Raw genomic sequence first — 22,960 nt, 5'->3', positions numbered from 1 at the left:
GCCCTTGCCACAGATCCGAGAGAGGCTTCCACAAAGCCGGCAGAGGCGGTGGCAGTGCGAGGACTACAAAGCCCGGCCCCGCCCAAAGTCCCCCTCTGTTGGGCCCCCCTTTGGGGGCCTGGCTGTTTGCTTTGGCAGATTTTTGTTGAGGGGGGCTCGACGTGGCCCTCTGCTCTTAACACTAAAAGCCCTTCTGCTCCTCAGAAAGGGGGATTTTTTTTTTTTGTTAACCACCCCGAGAACCCTGTTCTCGCCGCACTTGAAGAATCCCCAGCGCCGTCATTTTCAGGGCGTACGACGCGCTTGGGTTGGACGCCGGCCCATCTAGCCAAGCAGCCTGTTCGCGGGGGGGGGGGGGCAGCCAGCTGCGCGCTCTCCCATGCGGAGCGCCGCGGGCAACCTTGCCCGCCGCACTCCCCTTCGAGGGGCGCCAGGCGCGCGCGGAGCTCCACCACCAAGTCTCCCTGTGGCTGACCCCCCGCCGGCTCAGGGCCCCCGATCCGAATAGGCGCCCGAATCCGCGGCCCCGCTAGCTCCGGAGCTGGCAGAGCTCATCGAGGGGGCCCGGCAGCGCCAGGGAAGCTGACAGGATCCGCGGAGAAGTTGCGCGGCTCCGGCCAGCCCGGGCAAGAAAAGGAAACGCGAAAGTCGCGAGGGCTGCGCGGGATAGAAACGAAGTAACCGCGGCCGCTCGCCCAGGCCGCGCCCCCCCGCCGGCCGCGCAGCTCCTCGGCAGCCGGAGCGTGGCCAGGGCTAGCTTTGCGCCCCGCCTGTCGGAAGGCCCGCCTGGAGGGGTCGGCCGCGGCGCTGCCTCCGCCCCGAGATACCGCGGAACGCCGCCAAAGTGGAAGCGGAGGGGCCGCGACGAACCCAGCGAGGCGGACTCGCCCAGCCCCTGGGCCGGGCCGTGGCAAAGGTGAACGGGGCGCGGGGTGCAGCGAACTCGACGCTGCGCGGGGGTCGAAACGCCTTCCTTGGCGCCGGTCCGGCGGGGTCAGAGAGGAGGGTAGCCCGTCCCCTGAGGGCGGGCGCTCTCCGTTCCAGCCGGAGCCCGGCTCGACTGAAGTGGAATGAGGCAGCGGAGCCGCGTTGGGGCACTCCGCCGGCCAAGCTTTCGCGGGGAAGAGCTGCGGACGACCAGCGTGCCCAAGAGCATGTGCAGAGCGCCTTCCGTTCGACGCGCCCTCCCGCCTCTCCCCTCCCCCGCCTCTCCCGCCGCTCCCGCCGCTCCCGCCGCTTGGCTGCAAAGTGAGCCTGCCCCGGGCAAGGTACGCGCTTCGACCTTCCGGCCGCCGCCGCCGCCGCCGCCGCCGCGCTGCTTTCGCGGCCCCTCCTAGCCCCGCCCGCGGGGGCCGTCACGTGGGGGGTGGTTCGGGGGCGGGGCTGGTGGCGCTGCGACGCTTCGGGCCCCCCGCCGCCTCCTTTGTTCGGGCGGAGGGGGCGTGGCCGGGCGCCCATTGGCAGGGCGGTGCCGCGAGGCAGCTGGACGGGCGGCGGCGGCGGCGATGGGCGCGGCAGCGGGGGGCCGGGCGCTGGGTGCGCGGCGGCGGCTGCCGGCGGAGAGGCTTGCGGGGGCGATGGGATGCAGCTCCCGGGACGCCGCCGCAGGCCGGCGGGGGAAAGGGCCGCGGCCGGCCCCCCGGGGCCCGTAAAGGAGCGACTTCCCAGGGCGGGGCCGGCGAGCATTGAGGGGGCCGCTGCTTCCTCGGCGGCGGCGGCGGCCGCCTGATCGCGGGCCTCTCTCGCAGCGGCGGCAGCAGCTCCATGGATATTGACCTGGACTACGAGCGTCCCAACGTCGAGACCATCAAGTGCGTGGTGGTGGGCGACAACGCGGTGGGCAAGACGCGGCTCATCTGCGCGCGGGCCTGCAACGCCACGCTCACCCAGTACCAGCTGCTGGCCACCCACGTGCCCACCGTCTGGGCCATCGACCAGTACCGCGTCTGCCAGGAGGTGAGCGGCGCGAGGGAAGGGGGCGCGCTCAGCCGGCCGGGCCCCTCCTTCCTGACGCCTCGGCGCTCCCCAGGTGCTGGAGCGCTCCCGCGACGTGGTGGACGAGGTCAGCATTTCCCTGCGCCTGTGGGACACCTTCGGGGATCACCACAAAGACCGGCGCTTCGCCTACGGCAGGTGAGGGGCACGGAGTGGGACTGGCTGCAGGGCCCCCGGCCCATCTCCTCATCTTCAGCCAGGCCAGGAAAGTTCCTTCTTCCTGCCCCCACTTCCTTTATTGGCCCTGACCCGGCCGGTGGAGGCGGCGGCTGCTCCGGCCTCAGTCCCAGCCAGACAGTCCCAGGCCAGGCAGGCAGGCTGCAAGGGAGCTCTCCTGGAGGAACTGTTGGCTCCCTTCAATGCCTCAGCCCTGGGCACTGCTATCCCCTTGCACAGCCTGTTTTCTGGAAGCCTCTGTCCTGGAGAGAGGTCCTAGGTGGCGCCGAGCCCTTCCTGCATCTGCAGGTGCTTCTCTGTTCTCTGCTGCAAAACCTGGAGCTTGGTGGTGGTGAAGGCAGCGGCAGCTGGGAGGGGGGCTCTGTGGCCCCTGGCCGCCTAGGTAGACATCCGGGAAGGGCTTAGCTGCTTGTATCCTGGACCATTCAGGATTTCTCCATAGGTGGTCAGGATTTGAGGCGGGGCAGCCAAGGATGGACCATATAGCCCTCTGTGTGTGGTGGCTGCGCGTGTGGGGCTCAGGGCTGGCTCCCCCAAGGGCCGATGGGCACAGCAATCTTCTCTGCAGCAGTGTGGGGGGGGGTTGCTCTGCCTGATTCCTTCCTTCCCCATCTTTTTCTTGGCAGATCCGATGTGGTGGTGCTCTGCTTCTCCTTGGCCAACCCCAACTCCCTGCGGCACGTGAAGACCATGTGGTACCCAGAAATCAAGCACTTCTGCCCGCGTACTCCCATCGTGCTGGTGGGCTGCCAGCTGGACCTGCGCTATGCAGACCTTGAGGCAGTGAACCGGGCGCGTCGTCCCTTGGCCAAGTAGGGCCCCGCCCGTCCCACTGCATGAGGCCACTTGTTCTTGGTGGGCTGGCAGGAATAGTTAGCCCCCCTACTGAACTGGTTCCTGCCTGTTTCAAGGGGGTGCCTTCCCTTTGCCACAGCTGGGTTAGTCTGCCATTTGAGGGGGCTCCCTGGGCATTTCTTGCTAATTGGTGTCCCTCTTCTTGCTTTATTTCAGGCCCATCAAACCATCGGACATTCTGCCCCCCGAGTGCGGGCACGAGGTAGCCAAGGAGCTGGGCATCCCGTATTACGAGACAAGCGTGGTGGCTCAGTTTGGCATCAAGGATGTCTTTGACAATGCAATTCGGGCCGCCCTCATCTCCCGTCGCCACCTCCAGTTCTGGAAATCTCACCTCAAGAAGACGCAGCGGCCTCTGCTGCAAGCCCCCTTCTTGCCCCCCAAGCCCCCCCCGCCCATCATTCACATCCCTGAGCCAGCCACCGGAGAAGGCCGTGGGCCCAGTGCGCTTTTCCACGAGCCGCTTTGCGCTGATGTTGTTTTCCGCCTGCCAGGAGGCCACCAGCTCTTTGCCCACAGGGTCTACCTGGCCACATCCTGCTCCCGGTTCTATGACCTCTTCGCGCTGGACTTGGGGGGCGAGCTGGCCAGCGGGAAGGAGCCGGCCAGCCGGACGAAGAGCTTGGATGCGGCTGACCGGGGACGCCTGGCCGTGGCTGTGCAGGTTGTGCCGCTGCGGCCCTCACAGAGCGATGAGCCACTGTGCCCCGCCCAGAGACCCTGCCCGGTCTCTGGCTGGGGCCGGGGCTTTGCCGACGTGCGGCAGGAGGTGGTGCGGGACCCAGTCAGCCAGCAGGAGAAGCCGATGACGGCCGTGTACCTGGACGAGCTGGTGCAGCTGGGCCCTTTCAAGGTGGTGCTGGAATACCTGTACACTGGGAGCCTAGGACAACACCAGGCTGGCCTCATGCAGGTGGCCGCCATTGCCGAGCTGCTGGAGGTGTTTGACTTGCGCATGATGGTGGCCAACGTCCTCAACAAGGAGAGCTTCATGAACCACGAGATTACCAAGGCCTTCCATGTGCGCCGGGCCAACCGGATCAAGGAGTGCCTCAGCAAAGGCTCCTTTGCAGGTGGGGGGGGTGGGGGGCAGAGCAGGCTCTGCAAGAGAGAGCGGCTCAGGCAGGCGGCCCCCTTCTCAGTGACAGACCATGGCTCTGTTCTCCCCCCTCCGGCAGATGTGGTGTTCGTAGTGGACGACGGCTCAGTGCCGGCACACAAGCCCCTCCTGCTTGCAGGCTGCGACTTCATGGTGGCCATGTTTGGGGGCACCTTCCGGGAGAGCTGTGCGGCTGAGGTGAGGCAGGTTGCCCTGCTGCCAGCTCCAGGGAAGTGGAGTTGTGCAGGGGGTCCCCCCTGCTATGGTTGGGGGGCTGCAGGGCAGCCTGAGCTGCTATGCATGTTGGGGGGGGCTCCCCAGCAGGGGGGCAGGCTGCCTCTTCCTGGGTGGCTTCTGGGAGGAATGCCTCCCCTCCCTGGGTGCTGCGAAACCCCAACTTGGCCCCCAGAGACCCTAGTCCGGGGGTTGGGATAAGTGGGCTCCAGGGTGGCATAAGAGTACAGGGCCCACCCCCACCGCCACCCCGTAGGAGTTACAGGCTAGTTTCTTTCCTGGGGATAATTGAGGATCATTGCCCAGAGTGCGCTGGAAGAAGATCCTTCCTGTGTGTGAGGCTTCCTGGCTTGGCAGCTGACCCCGGTGCCAGCCAGAGGAGCAGATGCCCTACTAGCCACCCCACCTGGGCTGAGCTGCAGCAGCCTTCCTGCTCTAGAGCTCCCCCTGCCCCGAAGCTTTTTGCCTATGAAAACCTTTGTGGGGAGGATGTCCCACTGGCTTCTGAGGGGAGGGATGGCCAGCCCCAGCAGCCCTGCCTGGGACCTCTGGGAAAGAGGGTCACGGGGCTTCTGCTGCCACCAAGGCCACATGTCTCCCCAGCCTGCTGCTCCCTTGCCCAGGACCTGCAGAGCCTACAGCTGTGTGATTCTACGTGTGCCATGAACAAAGTTCCTCCCAAATTGCTGGGAATGGTTGCAGGAGGCCAAAGCGTGGGGGCTGGGGTTGGTGGGGGCAGAGGCTTGGCACAGGGCTCCCTGAGTGCCCCCTCTGCAATCCCTAGGTCTCCCTGCCAGGCACCAACTGCGCCTGCCTTCGGGCTGTGCTGGAGTTCCTGTACACGGACCTCTTTGTCCCCAGCCCAGACCTGGACGCCATGGAGCTGCTGGTACTCACCAACCGCCTCTGTCTGACCCGCCTGCAGGCCCTGACTGGTAAGTCCTTCCTGGGGCTCCCTTGCCAGCCCCTCTGTGGGCACCAATGAGGAGCAGCAGCCAAGCAGGGGGAGAGCCACAGGTGCTCCCCTAGGGCTGCAGGAAGATGGCTCTGCCCTGAGGCATTTCTCCCTTTTCTTTCCAGAGCAGCATGCGGTGGATGAGCTGGTGCATGCCAGCCTGCAGCAGGTGGAAATCGATGCCCAGGTGATCCTCTACCTGGAAATGACGCAGGTGCGATGCAGCCTCACCTGCCCAGCCCCCTTCTCCTTGGATTCGCCTCTGTTGTGCGGGGGCTGCCTTGGTCTCAGCCCCAGGATGCCCAAGCGGAGGAGTGTTCCCTGCAAGTGGGCTTAGGGGTAGCGTGTGCCAACTCCCCCCCCCCCATGGCTCTTGTGGCTGTGAATTCCTCCAGGCGGGGCAGTGGTCCAGGGAGGCAGCAGAGTGGGATTCAGTCATCTCACCTTCCTGCCTCCCCCCAGTTCCACAATGCGCTTCAGCTGGCCGCCTGGTGCCTTCACTATATCTGCACCAACTACAACAGCGTCTGCCGCCGGTTTCCCCGTGAGATGAAGGCCATGTCTCCCGGTAAGCCTGCGGGCCGAGGCGGGGGGCGCTCCCAGGACTCTGGTGGGGACAGAGGTGCCTGTTGTTGTTCACTTGGGCCCCTTTTTGCTTTGACCTGTTTTCTGCCGCCACCAGCCTGGACCGGTCTGTACCCCAGGCAGGAATCAGGGTGGGGAGACAGCGTCCAGAGCAGCCCCCTGCCCCACCAAGGACCGCCTGGCTGCTCTGACTCCTCTGCGGGAGGAGGGCTCCTGCTCCAGCCACCTGTGGGCGGGGTGTGTGGGGGTGGGAAAGCGTGCCTAGCTCTGTGGGCACGCATGCTTGATGATGGCCTCATCCCACTCCTCCCCAGAGAACAAGGCCCACTTTGAGGGCCACCGCTGGCCGCCAGTCTGGTACCTGAAGGAGGAGGACCGCTACCTGCGCATGCAGAAGGAGCGGGCACAAGAGGAGGAGGCCCTCCGCAAGCAGCACCCGCGCAGCAAGTGGTGCTTCTGGCGCCATCAGGCCAGCCACATCTCCTGAGCTGACAGTTGCGCCCTGCCCGCCAGGAGGGAGGGGGCCACCCTGCTGGTGCCTTTGCTGGGGAGTGGGTGCCTCTGCCTTGTTTACAGGCTGCCTTCCCACCCCCAGCTCTGTGCCTCTTGCCATTGCTGCCATGCCTTTACCTGGGGGGCAGGGGGCCAAGCCAGCGCACTCTCAGTTGCTACCTCAGACCTTGGCAGTATTCTGGGGAGGGGGGAGGGGGGAGAGGTGGCTGCGCAGGTGACCGAGGAAAAGGAGGGGGGGTTGTAGTGTGACTATGTGCCGTGGAAGGGGACCGGTGGGAGGACTTCAGGAGGTGGGGTGGGTGCATGAGGGGAGAGCCACAGGCCCTGCTGGGGGGCAACTAGCTGCAGAAAGGGCTTCCTCTTCCATGCCTGTGTGAGGGGGCAGCGTGGAGAGGCTTTGCGGCTGTGCCTTGGACACAAGACAAGCCTCTCCCAGAATCAGCCCTTTCTTGGGGTGGCGTAAAGGGGCAGGAGGCACCTACTCTTCCCTCTTGCCCCCGCCTGCCTGGTGCATTAAGGGAAATGTATTTTAGCAAAAGGAGGGGCCCCTGCTAAACTGCAGTTTTTAAACCCTTTTTCACTTTTTTCTACCTGTTCCATTCTATCTCAAGACCTCAGCCAAGCACAAACAGACCCGAGGGTGGGCCAGCGTGACCTTCCCCGGACCGAAGGGCTGTGATGTCTGCAGGTCCTTTGTGGCCTGCGTGCATCTGCATAACCACTGTGAGCTGGGCTAGCCCCCGTTTCTTACACACTTCAGTATTGGATTGTTTGGAACCTTTAATAAAGAGCCTTTTGTATTGTGCATCCCTGTGTGAGTCTGCTAATACCTGACCTGGCGGGGGTGACTCTCTGGTCTGCAGGTGAAAGCAGAGGGCCTTACTTTCTGCTAACAGCGCTATGACAGATGGGGGAGGGAAGGGGATGCCAGGTGACCTGCCCAGTTCCATAAATCAGAGATTACACAGCAAATGAGCCACAATTTGTGCACTCCTGCGGCTCTCCCTGTACCCCACCCCTGCACTTGGAGGCAAGATTATGGATTTGGGGTAGCGCACCTTCCTAATGTGCTCTCTAGGACTTCGAAGGGGACCAAAGAAGCCCATGGAGGATGAGACAGTTGGAGAAAGGGCACACAGCTAAAGGTAATGGCAGAGAAATCAGGATGTGATTCGGCAAGGGGCTTCCTGAGCATGCTGCCCATCAGCTGAGGCGCTGCAGAAGCCAGGCGCTCTCAGCTCATGCATGCTGGCCCTGATGGGGGTGGGGACCACTCACATAGTTAAAAATAAAAAAAACAGGCAACGGCACCAAACTTTCTACCTTCTCAGCCAAACATAACTATCGTAACTATATTTTATTCTTTAGGAAAATAGACAGCGTGGCTGCTTGCTCTGAGATGCTAAAAAAGCAATCCAGTGTGCGAGGAAGCATTTGCAGTCTAAACAAACCTTGGGCAGGGTGGGAGGACTCTTCTGGCCAGAATCTCTGAAGCTGCCAAGCTCCTGGGCTGCACAGGCATTTCTTCAAGGGCTCAGCTTAGGGAGCCTGGCAAGGGTGCTGCTGCAGGACCCAACCGAGCTCCCCTTGGCTGCACAGCCACGTGACACAGGCTCCCTGCTGAAGAGCTGGACCAGTGGGAGACAAGGACAGGCCTCCCCTGCTCAACCTCCATGGCAGGATTCTCTGGCAGAGGGGGCACCTTGAGCTATTGGGCAGAAGAAGACACCCAGGCGCTGGATACATGGGAATCCGAGGAGAAGCCTGCTTGGGGCAAAAGAATAAAGGGCCTTTCTGGGGGGGGTCGTTTGCTGACTTGGGAGGGAGGCAGGCCTGGGGAGGGTAGGAGCTGGGAACAGCTGCTCTCTTCGTGTGTCACCCTGCCCCGCTCCTAGGCCAAGCTCGCACAGACACTGCAAGCTGACTGGATCAGCCCTTTCTCTGCTTCCAGCAACTACCTGCAACCAGAAGGGCTACACCTGGAGGTAGCGGATGATCTCGCTGAGCTCGAAGCCGGTGATGGCGAAGGCAGTGCCTTCAGGATTGCAGAAGCGGGCACCACAAATCAGGGTGTCGGTCACACACTCTGTATGGCAATGCTTGATCTGCAGGAAAATAGGCACCATTTGGGCACTCCCACCCCCTGCGAGAGCTGTCACGGCTGGGAAGCAAAGGGGGGTCTGGCCAGAGAGAGTCTGCCCTGATGCTCCCAAGCAGGTTTCTGGCTGTGACTTGCCAAGGCAGCCCCAGGGCCCAGATGCTTTTAGCGGGCGTTCTTAACATCCCAGCTAGGCTCAGAGTAACGTGGGCACGTTCCAGTTGAGTAAGGGGACTATCAGACTTTCCCTGGCACCATCTGGGATACCCAGGAGGATGAAGCAAGAGAAGCCCAGGAATCTGGAGTGAGCTTCTGGAAAGATGAGATTTCCCCACGTCCTCGGCAGAGTGGCCCTTAGGCCAACTCTCTGCTCCTGCCCACTTCCCGTACCTCAATGCTCTCCGTGTCTGCATTGTGGCTCAGTCCCCAGACCTGCACAAAAGAGTCCTCGGCGGCAGATAGCAGCTGGGCAGAAAAAAGGCAGAGAAGGCAAAGCCTCAAGGCGGGCCACATCCCTGGTTTTGCAGCCCTGGCATTGGAGAGCCCTCCCAAAAAAGGGGACCCTTTGCAGGGGAGCGAGAGTGCCAAAGCTGCCTGCAGGGGGGGGGGTTCTAGCTGGACCAAGAGCAGCCCCACCACCCCCAGGCAGGTTGTGGTCGTGGTGACTGCACACAGCCATTTGCCTACTGGGGGGCCACCTCCACCAGCTCTTCAGAGCCTCTCTGTCTCCTGCACCAAGGAGTTCCCCAGGTCTGCGCACACTGCAGCCTCGGCGTACATGTCTCAGACTTTGCTGTCCAGAACCGGGGAAGTTGATCGGGACTTGTGCCTGCCAACAGAGGCATCCTACCAAGCTCTTGCCCGCCCCCTGCCCCCCAATCATATCCAAACCTCCCAGCAAGCAACAGGCTCACCTTCCCAGAGAGCGGTGCCAGGTCCAGGGCATAGATCCAGCGTGCGTGAGCGCTGACTCCAGCTCTCAAGGTTCCATGCGCCGCTTCATACAAGCGGATCTCCCCATTCCCATAACCTGCAGCAATGACCCCGTTCCACAGCTTCACAGAGGAGCAGGCGGACCTGGCGCATGAAGGGGGGAAGGAATCAGGCCCTGCTCGGCTTGTGCAGGAGCCTGAAGGCAGAGCACATCCTGCCAGAGGGCTGCAAAGGAGAGAGGGCAGCTTCCCACCCTAACTCTAACTGAGCAAAACCCTGCAGCAGGTGAGATGTCACAGCCTTGCTCTTGCAGCCCAGAGCACAGGCCAGTTCCGATGTGAGAAGAGGAGGACTCCCCCCCGTCCCCACCAGCCACCCCAAGCTCTGTTTCTCAGCTGCTGCAGAGGAGCAGGGGAGGCACAAACTGCTATAGGAGTCTTCTTGCTGTGCAGTTTGTAAGAGATCCAATTGCCCCCGCTCCTGCCTCAGGACCAGCCTGCCTCCCCGTCTTACTCAGAAGCTGGGATTTTGGTGATCAGGCTGAACGTCTCCCCAGACCGCCAAACGCACAATGCTCCAGAGTCGTCTGCAGTCACCAGATCTGCGGCTCCCTCCTGTGACATGAGAAAGAACAGAAGTCCTGCAGCGGGCAACGGGTGTTTGGACTTTCCAAAGGCCTGTCTTAACGGCTGCCTCTTGGCTAGAGGGACACAGACAAAAAGGCAGGAGGGCTGGAGGGCTGAGCGCCACTCTCCCGTCAGCTTGAAGATGACCCCGGCCCAGGAGAGGCAGCCGTAGCCGGCACCCCAGTAAGGGCGGCCCGAAAGAGCACAGGGGGAGCCTGCAACTGCCCTCGGGGGCTCGGGCTGGCCTGGTCCGGCCTTACCGGCTGCTCGCAGAGCTCTGCGCCAATGTCAGTGATGGCGCTGCTGTGCTGCTCGAGGACTTCGCTCAACATGATGTCGGTGCCTTTGGAGGGGACGTCAAAGACGAGGACTGAACCGGAGGATGTCCCTGCAGCAGAGAGGGGATCAGGCCTAAGGTCTACCTCTCCGCTCTCTTGGGGAGAATCAGACACCCGCCTTCCCTGAAACCAACGAGCGATCCTCCTGGCCACGATCCCCTCTGTGCTGCTCCCAGAGGAATCTGTCCCGGCGGCAGCTTGCTGAAACCAGCTGGTGGCCCAATCCGCCACTGCGAGGAGGCTGCAGCGCCAACTCTCCTTTTCCGTGCCTCCCCCAAACGGGCCTCACCTCACCCTGTGGCCATCTCCCACCATCCCAGTGGTGAGAGGCCCTCAGCCCAGGGCCCCTCGCATCTCCCTGCTCGCTCACCCACACAAACAAAGCGTTGTCCTGTCGCTGCAATCCCACGAGCAAACAGCACCATCCCTGGTGGGTGAGAGGGCACAGATGAGGTAGAAAAGCTGTGAGCCCCAGGTCCCCTCTGCTTACATGGGGGCTTCCTTTGAGTGCAACCGGTTGTGTGGTTTTGACTGAGCCCCAGTGCCCAGCCCACCCATGAAAAACTGGGGCATCCCTCGCCAAAGATGCAGCAGACCTGGGCCAGAGAGCCGCTGCCTGCTCCGGCTTGTTGGGCAGAGGAGTAAACAGGGATGGCCACTCCGAAAAGTTGAAGCCCGGGTCCTGTGCCGCCCCCTACCCCTCATCAGGCTGGCTGGGACATGCTTGTGGCAGCAGAGCAGTCATGGAAGAGGATCACACAAGGGAACGTGGTTCTTCTCTACCCAACGCCACACCACCCTGGTTGGGTGAAGAACGCCAAAGGCCCAAAGGAGACCTGGCCGTTCTGGGCTCAGATGGCTAAAAACAAGGCCGCTGAACCGGAAAAGAGGGTGAGGAGGATTCCAAAGCCCTTGCTTCCAACCCAGAGAAGGGCAGGAGCCTCCCAGGCAGAGGAGCCACGGGGGGGTGGGGGGTGGGGAAGGAACAGCAGCCCCCCAGGGAGATTCGAACGGCCCCAATCCTACTAGCCTGTTGCGAGGCAATAAAGGCGGGGGGGGGGGATGCCGGGTGATTGGTGTGTTCATGTGAGCCCCACCCCTCCCCTTTCCTCCCCTCCCGGGAAAGGGTACCTGCCGAGGCCTCGGTGCCGTCCAGCGCGTGCCAATACACCAGGGCAGACCCGTCAGACTCGTACATCTGCAGGGGACAGAAGGAGGCGGAGGGCGGGGGGCGGCGCTGGGGCTCGGCGGGCACCCCGGCGCCGCCCCCCCCGCCCCGGCACGCGCCGCCCGGGCCGCCCCGCCCCGCCCCACTCGCGGCCTCACCTGGATGCCCTTCCACGAAGCCAGCACCAGCAGCGCCCGGGAGGGGAGGACGCACCAGGCCGCCTGCAAGAGGGGAGCGTTTCTCGCGGGGCGCCGGGGGCGCGCGCGCGCTCGCCCGCCCCCCCGAGCCGCCCCCGGCCTCCCCTGCCGTCCCTCCGCCCCGCGGGACCTGCCTGGGTGACGACGGAGGGCCCGAGGCCGCCCTCGCGGGCCTGCAGCTGGCGGTGCGCGCAGCCCGTCCCGTCCCCCGCGGCGCTGACCAGGCTGACGGTGGCGCCGTGCACGCTGGCGAAGTAGGTGAGCCGCTTGGCGGGCAGCGGCAGGACGCTCAGGTTATTGTAGAGCGCCAGGCTGCTGCCCTTCAGGGCCACGCTGCGCTCCCGCCGGTACATCCCGGCGTCCCCCGCCCCGCAGACGGCGCAGGCGCAGGCGCAGGCGCGGAGAGGGTGGCGCTGCCCGTTGCCCCGGCAACGCGGGCGGGGCGGTTGCCCGGCGACGGCGCCGCGGGAGGGCCGTTCGGCAGGCGCAGGCCCTGGGCAGGCGGGGCAGCAGGAGGCCCGGGCCCGCCCGCCCGCGAGCCCCCCGCTCGACCGGCAGCCGGAGATGGCGTCCCGCGACCGCGTGGCCCAGGCCAAGTCCCGCGCGGAGCGGTCCCGCCCGCCCACGGTGCCCGTCCCGCAGGTGGAGATCGTCCCGGGGCGCCTGTCGGAGAGCGAGTGGCTCTCGCTGCTGGCCTTCGAGGAAGCGGAGGACGTGGTGGGCGACGTGCTGGCGGCGCTGCTGGACCAGGTGCTGGAGGACTGCTACAAGGTCTACCTGGCCCAGCAGGTGAGCCGCCACCGAGCCCCGGGAGGGACGCTCCTGCCGCGGAGGCGGCCGGGCGGCTTTCCCAGGAGCCCCCCGAGGGCAAAGGGTCACGAACGCGGGGCCGGAGCCGGGCCCCGGGCAGGCCGGCGGGGCGCCAGCGGCCAAGCGGAGGAGGGCGGGCAGGAAAGGGCCTCCCCTCCTCTCTCAGGTCAAGGCAGTGTGAGTCAACCGCACCGCCTCCCGTTTTCCCCACTGCGCCATCCCCGAGGTAGGTTGAGCCAAGGTCCCCGGCCTGCTTCTGTGCCTGAAGGAGACTGGAACTCGTGGTCCCGGATTTCTAGTCCAGCGCCTGAACCGCTGTGCCGTGGGGGTGGGATGGGGCTGGGCGGGAGGCAACATTAGGAGACGTTCCTGAAAGCGCCCGATCTGTGCACCGTGGTGCCCTGCATCTGCGAATGTCCAGAGGCTTGTGTCGACAGGCCAATGCCTGGGGCATGTCAGTTTTCCAGGGTGGGTGGAAGCAGGGCCCCCCAGCTCCCAAACCCTGCATTCTCTGGACTCTCTTGCCCACCCCCATTTGCAAGGGCCCAGCGTCTACCTGCTCTTTCCAGTGCGTCCCCTACGTCATTAACCAGGCGCGGGAGGCCATGCTGCAAATCATTGAGTGGCGCTTTCTGGGACGAGATGAAGGGGAAAGCGATGTGCCAGCGGACCCCACCTGGCAGGAGGACGAGGAGCCGGTGGCCTGCATCACAGATTCCTGGGCCCAGGGATCTGTGCCTGTGCTGCAGACTGTGCCAAGCCCTGATGAAGGAGAGGTAGGATACAGCGAAGCTGGGCAGAGTTAGTTTTGAAGAGGACAGAGCAGAGAGCACATTGGCCAGAGCGCATGGGATGCCCACCGTGCAGCCCAAGGGTGGTCCAGCCTATCAAATACAGGGAGGACTCGGGTTGTGCAAGTTCCTCTGTTCTGTACACACACGGCAAATGCCCTGGCTTCAGAAGCGAGGGGAAGTATGAGGCTTTTCTCACTGTAAAATAATACGCCAGGAGCTTCAGACGGTGGGCTAGTGGCTCTCCAGCCTCCTTCCCTCGGTGGCACAGCTGAGCCAAACCTGTTAAACCAGCCTGATAGTTAAGTGGTCCAGTTTAGGAAGTCCTGGAAATCAGCCATCAGTGTTGGTGTAACCTGCACTTTTAGCGAATGTTTATAATTTCTTACCCTTTTATTTAAGCTGCCTTTTGTTACATCATATCCAGATAAAAAAGCATTTATATATAAGGTCACTGGCAGGAAAAACCAGCTTAACTCTTTACAGTTCATGGAAAAAGCTTACAGATTAAGAGGTGCTGTTTCTTTGGTTCTCCTTTTCCTGACCCTTTCCTTCCTTCCTTCGTTCATTCATTCATTCCTTTATATATATATATATGTACGTATATATATTTCTAATTTTGTCACCACCCATCTCACTCAAAGAGCGACTCCACTCAGCGGTTTACAATAAACAATGCTAAACTAACCTTGAACTCTCTTGCTAGGAGACAGTCACGCCCAGGATAGTTCAGCCCAGGATTCTGCTTTGATCCCTTTCCTCCAGGTTTCTCCAGCGAAACTGCCAGAGGAAGCACCTGCTGTCGAGAAGCTGCCTGGTGAGGAAGCCACCATGGCTGAGCTGCCCCCGGTGTCTCTCCGGTGGGAGGAGGGATTGCCCCAGCGAGACACCATGCCGGAACCCAAGCCTCCCAGGCCACAGAGCAGCAGGGTGCTGCTGAAGGCCCAGTCGCAGTCCATGCCCGTCGCCGCAGCAGTTGCTCCCAGGCTGTCCCACAAAGGGAAGCTGTCTTCCCAGCCACTCCTGGTGGCCCCCCAGTCGGCCAGGTTTGATTATGTTGCGAAGCCCCCAGATGGCTCTGAGAAGGAGCTCCTTTTGCGGAAACTCTCCCAGGGCCCCCTGGAGGTGAGCTCTCTGCACTTGCTGGGCTCTGCCCAGCCCCTGCTGCCTTCCTCGTGCAGCAACCTCCTCCGGATCCAGATGGGCCGCCCCCCCAACATCAAGGACGTTTTCTACGATGAGACCGGGAACATCACGCTGGTGCCTCACCTGGAGCCAGCTCGCCTGCCGAAGCGGTGGATCAAGCCAATGGTGGAAGTGGTGGACCCCGACGCTGAGTCCAGGTGCCAGGAAGCACTGAAGACGGTCTCGGGGCGCTGCAAACAGCGCCATCCCTCTAAAGGCCCTGCCCTGGTCAAGCAGGCCCCTGTGGATCGAAGCAGCCTCCAGGCTCATGGAGGACCCCCAGGGCTGCTGTGGGAGGATCCCTTAAAGGTGATGCAGAAGAGCCTCCCGGAGCAGGCAGCCCATCCTCTTCTGCCAGGAAGGACCCTTGAGCCCACCGGCTTTGTCTTTGTCAAGCCCGCCTTGCTGGTGGAGACTGTTGACCTAGCCCCAGGAGTGACCCTCCGTGGTCGTGGTAGAAATCCGAGTCCGCACCTGCCACCTGCTGTCAGTCCGGAGGACGTCAAGGAGATGCATGGGGCCCTTCGGCCCTTGAGCCCTCAGGGGTCCTTTTCCAGCAGGGCTACAGAGCTGTTCCTTCGGGAGCCACAGTATCTGCCACACTTGTGCCCTGGAGCCATGTTGTGATGAGGGTGGGGCTGCTCACCAGCCACATCCCAGCACCATACTGTCATAAAATAAAATGAAGCCTTGGGCATGGTGCACTCTTACCTTTGGCTTTTCTACAAACCTGTGAATCAAGTGGCTGATAATCAAAGGAAGGGATCTGGGGAGAGAATCCCCCCTCCCTGACCCTTTTGTGCTTTTGAAGTTACCCTGTAGAAGAGAAATGTTCTGCATGGGATCAGTGGCACCTCCCTTAGCAGTATAGGCATCTACTGGCATATAGTTGTAACTGAGCTGAAACCCCTGGAGATGCTTTCTACTCGAAAGGTGCCCCATGACGTTCCAGTTAGAAAGTTCTTAAGGGTTGGTTGGGTTGTGCAACTATTAGACGGGGCCACCAAGGCCATGACAGCAACAGAAGAGCACTTCTCCCCTCTTACTGGGGTGGGTGAGAGAGGCAGAGTGGGGTGCTGCAATTTTTGTTGGAAAGATAGCCTGAAAATAACAGTGAAACATAAAGGGCACAAGAGAAAGAACTTACACAGGTATTTATTTGCTAGATGTACATATTTTTATTTTCTTTGGCCACATAAGTCAATACGCGTGGTGTTTGGTCACGAGAAAGCCATGGGCTGGGCAGGGCCAAATCTTCCAGGGAGCTTCTGTAGGCTGAGGGTAGCCCCGAATTGGAGTTGCCCCCATCTCAGATCAACACCTGAAGCACTTTGCTTTTCTGGCTCTCATTGCTGTAGGAAGATAGGGAGGGATTGGCTAGCCTGGTGGTAGCCCACTGTGCAGAGGAAGCCAGTGGCCCATCTGTTCAGCAGGCCCCTGCAGAGGAGGGCCGTGAGGAGCACGGAGGCAGCCTCAGCTGAGGCACTGGGTGGCCCAAACCAAGCGGCGCCTCCCCGGCTTCCTCCTCTTCCTCAGATTAGCTGGTAGAACAGTTGGAACATCTCAGAGTGGGGTCCTTGGTGCTCTTTGAGCCTTTTTGTTTTCTTACAGACATTTCATTGCCAGACTAGGCAACATCTTCAGTGTTCATTGCCTAGCCTGGCAGTGAAACCTCTGCAAGAAAACAGCAAGGCTCAGAGAGCACCAAGGACTCCACAGTTCAACCCTGAGCTACAAATATTTGCTTCGATCTCAGAGTGCCACTCTGTGTTCTTGGAGAGCTTCAGTGGTGGAGGCTTTGTTTTTCCCAAGCCTTTTCCTTGGTTTTCCTCCCTTTATTTTCTGCCTTTCCTGATGAGCAGACCATCGCTGAAACCCCAGGAAATTAACTGGCGAGGGTGGCAAGGAAAACTGCCCTGATGGGCACAGGGAATTGCAGGTGGTCTGAAGGTTATTCTCTCTGTGCCAGCGCTATGCATCCAGTCATGTAGGCAGCTAGAAGCTTCTCGCCTAACTAAACATCTATGAACAGTCCCACCTGCCTTTTAATGAAGACTAGACAACCCATGACCTGTTGGGTCACCATTTCAGAGAGATTTCCTTACCAGATTCCTCAATGCCTTCAACAGTGGCAGAGCTGTTGAAAAACAAGAAACTACAAAGAAAAGAACTAAAGTGTGAAAACGTGGGGTTTTTTTAGAGTTACAAAAAGAGATGACTTCCAACTTAACAGCAAGGAAATACAACAATTTTCCAGAATCAATTCCTTACTCTATATTAAACCAAAATCACATTATTTCTATAAATCATTCCATTGGCACATTATAAAAATCACTAAATACAGTCGCTCCATCCCCTTACATTAAAAGAAAAAAAATATATATATATAGAAAGAGTGCCTTATCAACTACCGCCCTCAAGGATAACATTTATTTATTTCCTTCCTACTACTATTCTACACATTCCTGTCTACTATAATAAAGATCAAACTAAAAAAAGTATACGTAAATTGTCTACCCTTATACTTGATAATACAACAATTTTAATAATCATTAAACCCAAAACCAAATAATATTTTTTATACTTTAGTCAACTTAATCCAAATCATTAAAGATAAATGAAATCAGCCAAACTCTAAAAGCAATTCAAATAGATATTCTTAAACCTTTATCCCACTTCAAAATAGAACAAAGCATTTACATGTCCCCAAAAGGGGACATTTTCAGTTCCATCCACAACAACCCCATCCAAGTGACAATTTTAAAGCTCATGTTTTCCACAATGTCCTGAATGCCTTGCATAAAAACTTGGTACGAATCAGAAAGAATGTGAAATCTCAGTGGAAGTCAGAGAAAGTTTAAGATACTCTGTGCCTCAAGCAGTAGGTTATGGCGCCCCCTAGGAGCTTAACTAGCAAAAGTTGAGGATCTGAAGGAGTTACAAAATATGTTTACACAAGTGAAAGTAATAAGACAGTTCCCCAGGGTAAGTAGAAGCAGAAAACTGAAAGTTGAAAACTGATGATTCAGCATGTAGGAAAATGCTAATATCTTCAAATTTAGTACAAAAACAGGGAGACAATTATTTACTCTCAATCCTTCTTAATATTTGGATGGAAAACAAGCCAAAACTTAAAAAGAATTTTTTAAAAATCCCAAAAATAATGATAAGCACCAAGACAACCGCTTCTCCTTGCTGTAGAAAGCCTCTCTTAGGGTTGAACTGAATTACCCATTCAGTCATATCCGACCCTTGGCGATTCCATAAGCCAGCTCTCTCCATGATTTCCGATCTTGTACAGCTTCTTTCAGTTGCTTTATATTTTGGCCTGTGTCTGCTTTGATTACATCCAACCAGCTTGTTTTTTGGCATCCTCCTTGTCTTTTGCCACTGACCATTCCAAGCATAACGTCTTTCTCCAACGATGTTGATCTCAAGACATGACCAAAGTAACTAAGTCTAAGTTTTGTTATTTTTCCTTCTAGTGACACAACTGGTTTTATGCGCTTCAACACGTCTTTATTTGTTATCTTTGCAGTCCAAGGGATGCGCAAGAGCCTCCTCCAACACCATAGTTCAACGAATCAATTTTCCTTCTATCCAACTTTTTCATCATCCAACTTTCACAGCCATATGTAGTTATGGGAAACATGATAGCGCGGACTAGTCTACACTTAGTCGTCAAGCGGACATCCTTGTTTTTCGAAATCTGATTTATACTCATCATTGCTGTGCGACCCAGCATGATTCGGCATTTAATTTCTTGGCTGCATTCACCATTTTAATTGACCAGTGATCCTAAAAAGGTGAATTCTTCCATTCTCAAATGGTTTTGCCAAGAAAATTCCATGAAAAGGCTCTCTCTTAGGGTACATATACTTAAAAAATATATAAATTGGGTGATTTAGAAATGGGGTGGCCAGTCTTTATGTGACTTTAAGGCTACAGCGCAGCTTGGAAAATGGTAACATCCCAGCCTCCCAGCTACTCAGTTAAGCGTGAACTCCATTTGTGATCTGGGTGCAAGCCACCATCCAGAGGACAAATGAGGTGATTCCAAGTGTTTTTCTTTCCTGGGAAAACACTCCTGGGGTTCAGGAAAAACCTGCCTGAGCCTGAAAAAAAATGCTGCGTTGTCTGTTTTGCCTGCTAAGCCTGTGAGCACAGCTGTTCAGTCTGCCATGTTCCCACTGGAAGTTGTCATAAAATGTTTTATGATAATGTTTATGTCTTAAAAGGTTGCCAAATTTCTATTCCATGGAAGTCATGGGTCCCAGATTTTGGACACATTCTGTAAGTTAGTCCATTTGAGATACCTTGGTTCAAAAATTGTTACCCTACAATGCACCGTTCCACCCAGTTAAAGGTTACAAAGTATCAAACAGACACGAGAGTTTTAGTAGTATATAGAAGATAGATAGATACATAAGGAACAAATAGCAATGGAGGAGGTGGCTGGTGTTGTGTTTGTGCTGTATATGTCTAGAAAGGTGCTGTCCCTTTTCCCACCCTCCAACGTATGGTGGCAGTGGTCAGTGGGGTTTGGAAAGGAGCCAGATGCAAGATAGGTTGTTCTGCCTGGGCAAGAAAAGGTGCAGCAAAGGAAAGATTTGGGATCCAGAACTCTGAAGTCTTTTTAGGAAGTTAATGAAGTGTTGTTGTTTATTCATCCAGTCGTTTCCAACTCTTTGTGACTTCATGGATCACCCCACGCCAGAGCTTCCTGTCAGTTGTCACAACCCCCAGCTCCCCCAAGGTCGAGTCTGTCACCTCTAAAATATCATCCATCCATCTTGCCCTTGGTCAGCCCCTCTTCCTTTTGCCCTCCACTCTCCCTAGCATCAGCATCTTCTCCAGGGTGTCCTGTCTTCTCATTATGCGGCCAAAGTATTTCAGTTTTGCCTTTAATATCATGCCCTCAAGTGAGCAGTCTGGCTTTATTTCCTGGAGGATGGACTGGTTTGATCTTCTTGCAGTCCAAGGCACTCTCAGAATTTTCCTCCAACACCACAGTTCAAAAGCATCGATCTTCCTTCTCTCAGCCTTCCTTATGGTCCAGCTCTCGCAGCCATATGTTACTACGGGGAACACCATTGCTTTAACTATGCGGACCTTTGTTGTCAGTGTGATGTCTCTGCTCTTAACTATTTGATCGAGATTGGTCATTGCTCTTCTCCCAAGGATTAAGCGTCTTCTGATTTCCTGACTGCAGTCAGCATCCGCAGTAATCTTCGAACCTAGAAATACAAAGTCTTTCACTGCCTCTATGTTTTCTCCCTCTATTTGCCAGTTATCAATCAAGCTGGTTGCCATAATCTTGGTTTTTTTGAGGTTTAGCTGCAAGCCAGCTTTTGCACTTTCTTCTTTCACATTCATCATAAGGCTCCTCAGTTCCTCTTCGCTTTCAGCCATCAAAATGGTATCATCTGCATATCTGAGATTGTTAGTGTTTCTTCCAGTGATTTTAACCCCAGCCTTGGATTCATCCAGCCCAGCACATCGCATGATGTGTTCTGCGCACAAGTTGAATAGGTAGGGTGAGAGTATACAGCCCTGCCGTACTCCTTTCCCAATCTTAAACCAGTCCGTTGTTCCCTGGTCTGTTCTTACTGTTGCTACTTGGTCGTTACACAGATTCTTCAGGAGGCAGACAAGATGACTTGGTATCCCCATACCGCTAAGAACTTGCCACAATTTGTTCTGGTCCACACAGTCAAAAGCTTTACAGCACACTAAATCTAGTGTCTACTTGGTTAAGTAGTTTAAGCTCCAGGCTAGAAACCAGGAGGCTGTGAGTTCTAGTTCCGCCTTAGGCATGAAAGCCAGCTGGGTAACCTTGGGCCAGTCACTCTCTCTCAGCCCAACTCACCTCATAGGGTTGTTGTTGTGGGGAAAATAGGAGGAAGGAGTATGAGGTATGTTCCCCACCTTGAGTTATTTATAAAAATCATAAAGGGATAAAAAAAAATCCAAATAAATAAATGTACCAAAGAAGGCAATAAGCTTTGTTTGGCATCACCTGTTCTTAACAAATCCATGCTGGCTTCTAGTAATCACCTTGTTCAGTTCTAGGTGCTCACAAACCCGCTGCTTGATTACCTTTTCCAGGATTTTCCAAGGTATTGAGGTCAAACTGATTGGTCCATAGTTTCCTGGATCCACTTTCCCCCCCTTTTTAAAGACTGGAACCACCTCTGCTCTTTCCCAGTCCTCTGGCAGCTCCCCCGTGTTCTAGGAGCTCTCAAAGATTTCGTTTGGTGGCTCCAAGATCACACCCACGAGCTCCTTCAGCACCCTGAGATGTAAGCCATCCGGTCCAGGAGACCTGAACTTGTTCAAAGCAGCTGGTGTTCTCCTACTGATTCCTCGCCTCTTTTGACCTGCATTCCCGCGGTGCTGCTTTTGACAGGTTGGACTATTTTTTCCTTAAAGACAGATGCCAAAAAGGAATTAAGCAGTTCCACCTCCCTGCTGCCTGTCACCTTCTTGCCATCTTCTCCCACTAGTGGACCAGCCATTTCCCTGACTTTCCTCACATATCAAAGGAACTTGTTGCTGTTGTTTTTGGCATTTGTTGCAAGCCTTATCTCATTCTGAGCCTTGGCCTTCCTGACTCCGTCCCTGCAGATTTGGGCTATTTGCTGGGGTTCTGCTCTTGTTAGGAACCCCCCGGTCCATTTGCTACACTTGTCCATTGCCTCCCTCGGCTTGTCCGAGGGCTCTTTGTGCAGCGGTGCTGGCCCAGCCAGGTGTCTCTTGTTCTTCTTTCTCCATGGGGTTGTCTTTGTTTGGGCCCCGGTTACCTTGTTTTCTGGAATTTCCCAAGCACCCTGAGCTGTTTTCCTTTCCAGGGTCTCCAGCCACGGAATCCCTCCTATCCTCCCTCTTAGCCTGCCGAAGCCAGCTCTCTCAGACACCAGCTCGCTCAGTGCAGGTACCCTGGCGTGCATTACGGTGAGCCCTAGTAGGACCCGGTTGGTGGGTTGCGGTCTCCCGAAGCCCCTGCCGCTGCCGCTCCCTCGGCCGCCGTCCTGTCCCTCGTACTCAGTGCTGAGTCCAGCCCGGCTGACCCACCGCTCCCTCTCCTGCTGCTCGGATGTAAGGCTGTCAGCTGGGCATGCCAGGACCCTGCCTGACCTCCCGCTTGCTGCTGGGTTTGTTTCCCAGTCAGTGTCAGTAGTTGGAGCCCCCATTGCCAGCATGCCACCTGCCCTGGACCCCCCCAGCTCAGCGGCCTGCATGGCGTTAGCCTCTTTCCTCTGCTGGTTGGGCAGCCTGTGGGGCAACCCGATGGCAGGGTCATTTCTTTTGCCCCTAGCATTCCCCCAGATGCTTCCAAGGTCCCTGTATTTCTGTGGAGGTTGTGGCAGAGTGCTGGAAAGCGTTTGGCCGGAGAGATCAGAAAAATCACACACCAGGCATTTCTATAAAAATAAATTTATTTACAGAAAGCACAAAAACATATTTTACAAGCTGTGCATTCACACGTGCTCAGAGAGGACTGAGCTGAGAGGCTGCGTGTAGAAAGGAAACAGAAACTGAAACAAGTCCAGGCAAAGTTCCTCCCCCAGGCAATGCAGCTTTTAACACCCAAACTGAGGTCAATTAAATTCGACCTCTTCACCCTGCCGATACTTAAGGAAGTACTCAATTACCACAGTAACATTAATTTCTGTAGCAGAAAACAATATACCAACAGAGGTGTGGTCATCCTTTGCGTGTAACATAACTCCTCCTCCTCTGTGGTTGGGCCTGTTTTTTCTGAACAAATCACATCCAGTAGTACATTCCAGTCACAGGTTTCACCCCACCAAGTTTTGGTAATACCAGCAATATCATGCCTGCCTCAGGTACCAGGATATAAGTTTCCCTATCTGTTCCCCATACCTTGAGCTACAGGCCTCTGAGCCTTCATGGCCGACCTTGCGTTTGCTCTGCCTCTTCCAGATCTAATCCATTTTTGCGAGGGTGAAGTGCTTCAGGGCGGAAATGGCAGTCACAGTACATTTTTTAGCATTTCACGCCCACCGATGAAGGATCCCCTTTTGCTCTACTGGGGGAGCATCGAGTCCTTTCCCTCCCGGGTTCTTCCTCTGCTGCTGTGCTATGCTATGCTGTGCCCTTCCCTTTTCTCTTCAGGGCTGCTGGGCCTCTTATCACTGATCCTTGGAGAAGGCTGAGCCTGGCAGGCACTGCCCTTCTTGCTCGCAAGCTTCTCCCCCATCTGTGCACTGCAGCTTTCTAACTGGGGTGAGGGACAGATATACTCTTCTTCAAAGACCCAGGCAGGGATGATTTGAAAGCCCTTCCACAAATCTTCCGTTCTAAGAATGATCAAAGGTAAAGTGGGGGAACTGAAGCTGAGGACACTTATTTTAAATTCATAGGAATTGGGAGCCAC

At 57.2% G+C, this 22,960-nt stretch overlaps 3 protein-coding genes across 9 annotated transcripts; 2 read left to right on the top strand and 1 right to left on the bottom strand.

Moving 5' to 3' along the window:
- Positions 1-900: 900 nt before the first annotated feature.
- Positions 901-7,218, top strand: LOC134501740 (rho-related BTB domain-containing protein 2-like). Of its 3 annotated transcripts, XM_063309649.1 has the most exons (10): positions 901-916; positions 1,749-1,956; positions 2,030-2,133; positions 2,799-2,984; positions 3,184-4,100; positions 4,206-4,324; positions 5,145-5,295; positions 5,441-5,529; positions 5,778-5,883; positions 6,215-7,218. In XM_063309649.1, the coding sequence occupies exons 2-10, from the start codon at positions 1,765-1,767 to the stop codon at positions 6,385-6,387; spliced, it is 2,037 nt and encodes a 678-aa protein (XP_063165719.1). In that variant the 5' UTR covers positions 901-916; positions 1,749-1,764; the 3' UTR covers positions 6,388-7,218. The 3 variants fall into 3 exon arrangements, with proteins under 3 accessions (XP_063165719.1, XP_063165720.1, XP_063165718.1); XM_063309650.1 differs by lacking the exon at positions 901-916 and having other exon boundaries at positions 1,407-1,956; positions 2,799-2,867; XM_063309648.1 differs by lacking the exon at positions 901-916 and having other exon boundaries at positions 1,410-1,956.
- Positions 7,219-7,748: 530 nt separating this feature from the next.
- WDR54 (WD repeat domain 54) lies at positions 7,749-12,161 on the bottom strand. Of its 3 annotated transcripts, none has more exons than XM_063309897.1 (10): positions 11,908-12,161; positions 11,735-11,797; positions 11,540-11,606; positions 10,779-10,835; positions 10,331-10,458; positions 9,958-10,058; positions 9,426-9,588; positions 8,902-8,976; positions 8,372-8,518; positions 7,749-8,180 (listed from the first exon to the last, which is right to left on the bottom strand). In XM_063309897.1, the coding sequence occupies exons 1-9, from the start codon at positions 12,124-12,126 to the stop codon at positions 8,387-8,389; spliced, it is 1,005 nt and encodes a 334-aa protein (XP_063165967.1). In that variant the 5' UTR covers positions 12,127-12,161; the 3' UTR covers positions 7,749-8,180; positions 8,372-8,386. The 3 variants fall into 3 exon arrangements, with proteins under 3 accessions (XP_063165967.1, XP_063165968.1, XP_063165966.1); XM_063309898.1 differs by having other exon boundaries at positions 7,749-8,177; XM_063309896.1 differs by lacking the exon at positions 7,749-8,180 and having other exon boundaries at positions 8,232-8,518.
- Positions 11,922-15,259, top strand: C8H2orf81 (chromosome 8 C2orf81 homolog). 3 transcript variants are annotated; one of them, XM_063309894.1, is made up of 4 exons: positions 11,922-12,031; positions 12,416-12,562; positions 13,153-13,359; positions 14,140-15,259. In XM_063309894.1, the coding sequence occupies exons 3-4, from the start codon at positions 13,189-13,191 to the stop codon at positions 15,184-15,186; spliced, it is 1,218 nt and encodes a 405-aa protein (XP_063165964.1). In that variant the 5' UTR covers positions 11,922-12,031; positions 12,416-12,562; positions 13,153-13,188; the 3' UTR covers positions 15,187-15,259. The 3 variants fall into 3 exon arrangements, with proteins under 3 accessions (XP_063165964.1, XP_063165965.1, XP_063165963.1); XM_063309895.1 differs by lacking the exon at positions 12,416-12,562 and having other exon boundaries at positions 11,938-12,031; XM_063309893.1 differs by lacking the exon at positions 11,922-12,031 and having other exon boundaries at positions 12,308-12,562.
- The last annotated feature ends 7,701 nt before the right edge of the window (positions 15,260-22,960 follow it).

The sequence above is a fragment of the Candoia aspera genome, chromosome 8 (assembly GCF_035149785.1).
Source record: "Candoia aspera isolate rCanAsp1 chromosome 8, rCanAsp1.hap2, whole genome shotgun sequence".
Classification (NCBI taxonomy): domain Eukaryota; kingdom Metazoa; phylum Chordata; class Lepidosauria; order Squamata; family Boidae; genus Candoia; species Candoia aspera.
The sequence above is the reverse complement of the archived record's forward strand: the minus strand, read 5'-3'. Positions and strand labels throughout refer to the sequence as shown.

Bases quoted from the DNA above. Each gene is read 5' to 3' on its own strand.
- C8H2orf81 (XM_063309893.1), top strand. From the start codon at position 12,338: ATGGCGTCCCGCGACCGCGTGGCCCAGGCCAAGTCCCGCGCGGAGCGG. The intron at 12,563-13,152 runs GTGAGCCGCCAC...TGCTCTTTCCAG, and splicing joins AGGTCTACCTGGCCCAGCAG to TGCGTCCCCTACGTCATTAA. The intron at 13,360-14,139 runs GTAGGATACAGC...CCTTTCCTCCAG, and splicing joins CAAGCCCTGATGAAGGAGAG to GTTTCTCCAGCGAAACTGCC.
- LOC134501740 (XM_063309649.1), top strand. From the start codon at position 1,765: ATGGATATTGACCTGGACTACGAGCGTCCCAACGTCGAGACCATCAAG. The intron at 2,134-2,798 runs GTGAGGGGCACG...TTTTCTTGGCAG, and splicing joins CGGCGCTTCGCCTACGGCAG to ATCCGATGTGGTGGTGCTCT. The intron at 2,985-3,183 runs GTAGGGCCCCGC...GCTTTATTTCAG, and splicing joins GCGCGTCGTCCCTTGGCCAA to GCCCATCAAACCATCGGACA.
- WDR54 (XM_063309897.1), bottom strand. From the start codon at position 12,126: ATGTACCGGCGGGAGCGCAGCGTGGCCCTGAAGGGCAGCAGCCTGGCG. The intron at 10,836-11,539 runs GTACCCTTTCCC...CTCACCCACCAG, and splicing joins CGGCACCGAGGCCTCGGCAG to GGATGGTGCTGTTTGCTCGT. The intron at 8,977-9,425 runs GTGAGCCTGTTG...TTTTCTGCCCAG, and splicing joins TGGCACCGCTCTCTGGGAAG to CTGCTATCTGCCGCCGAGGA.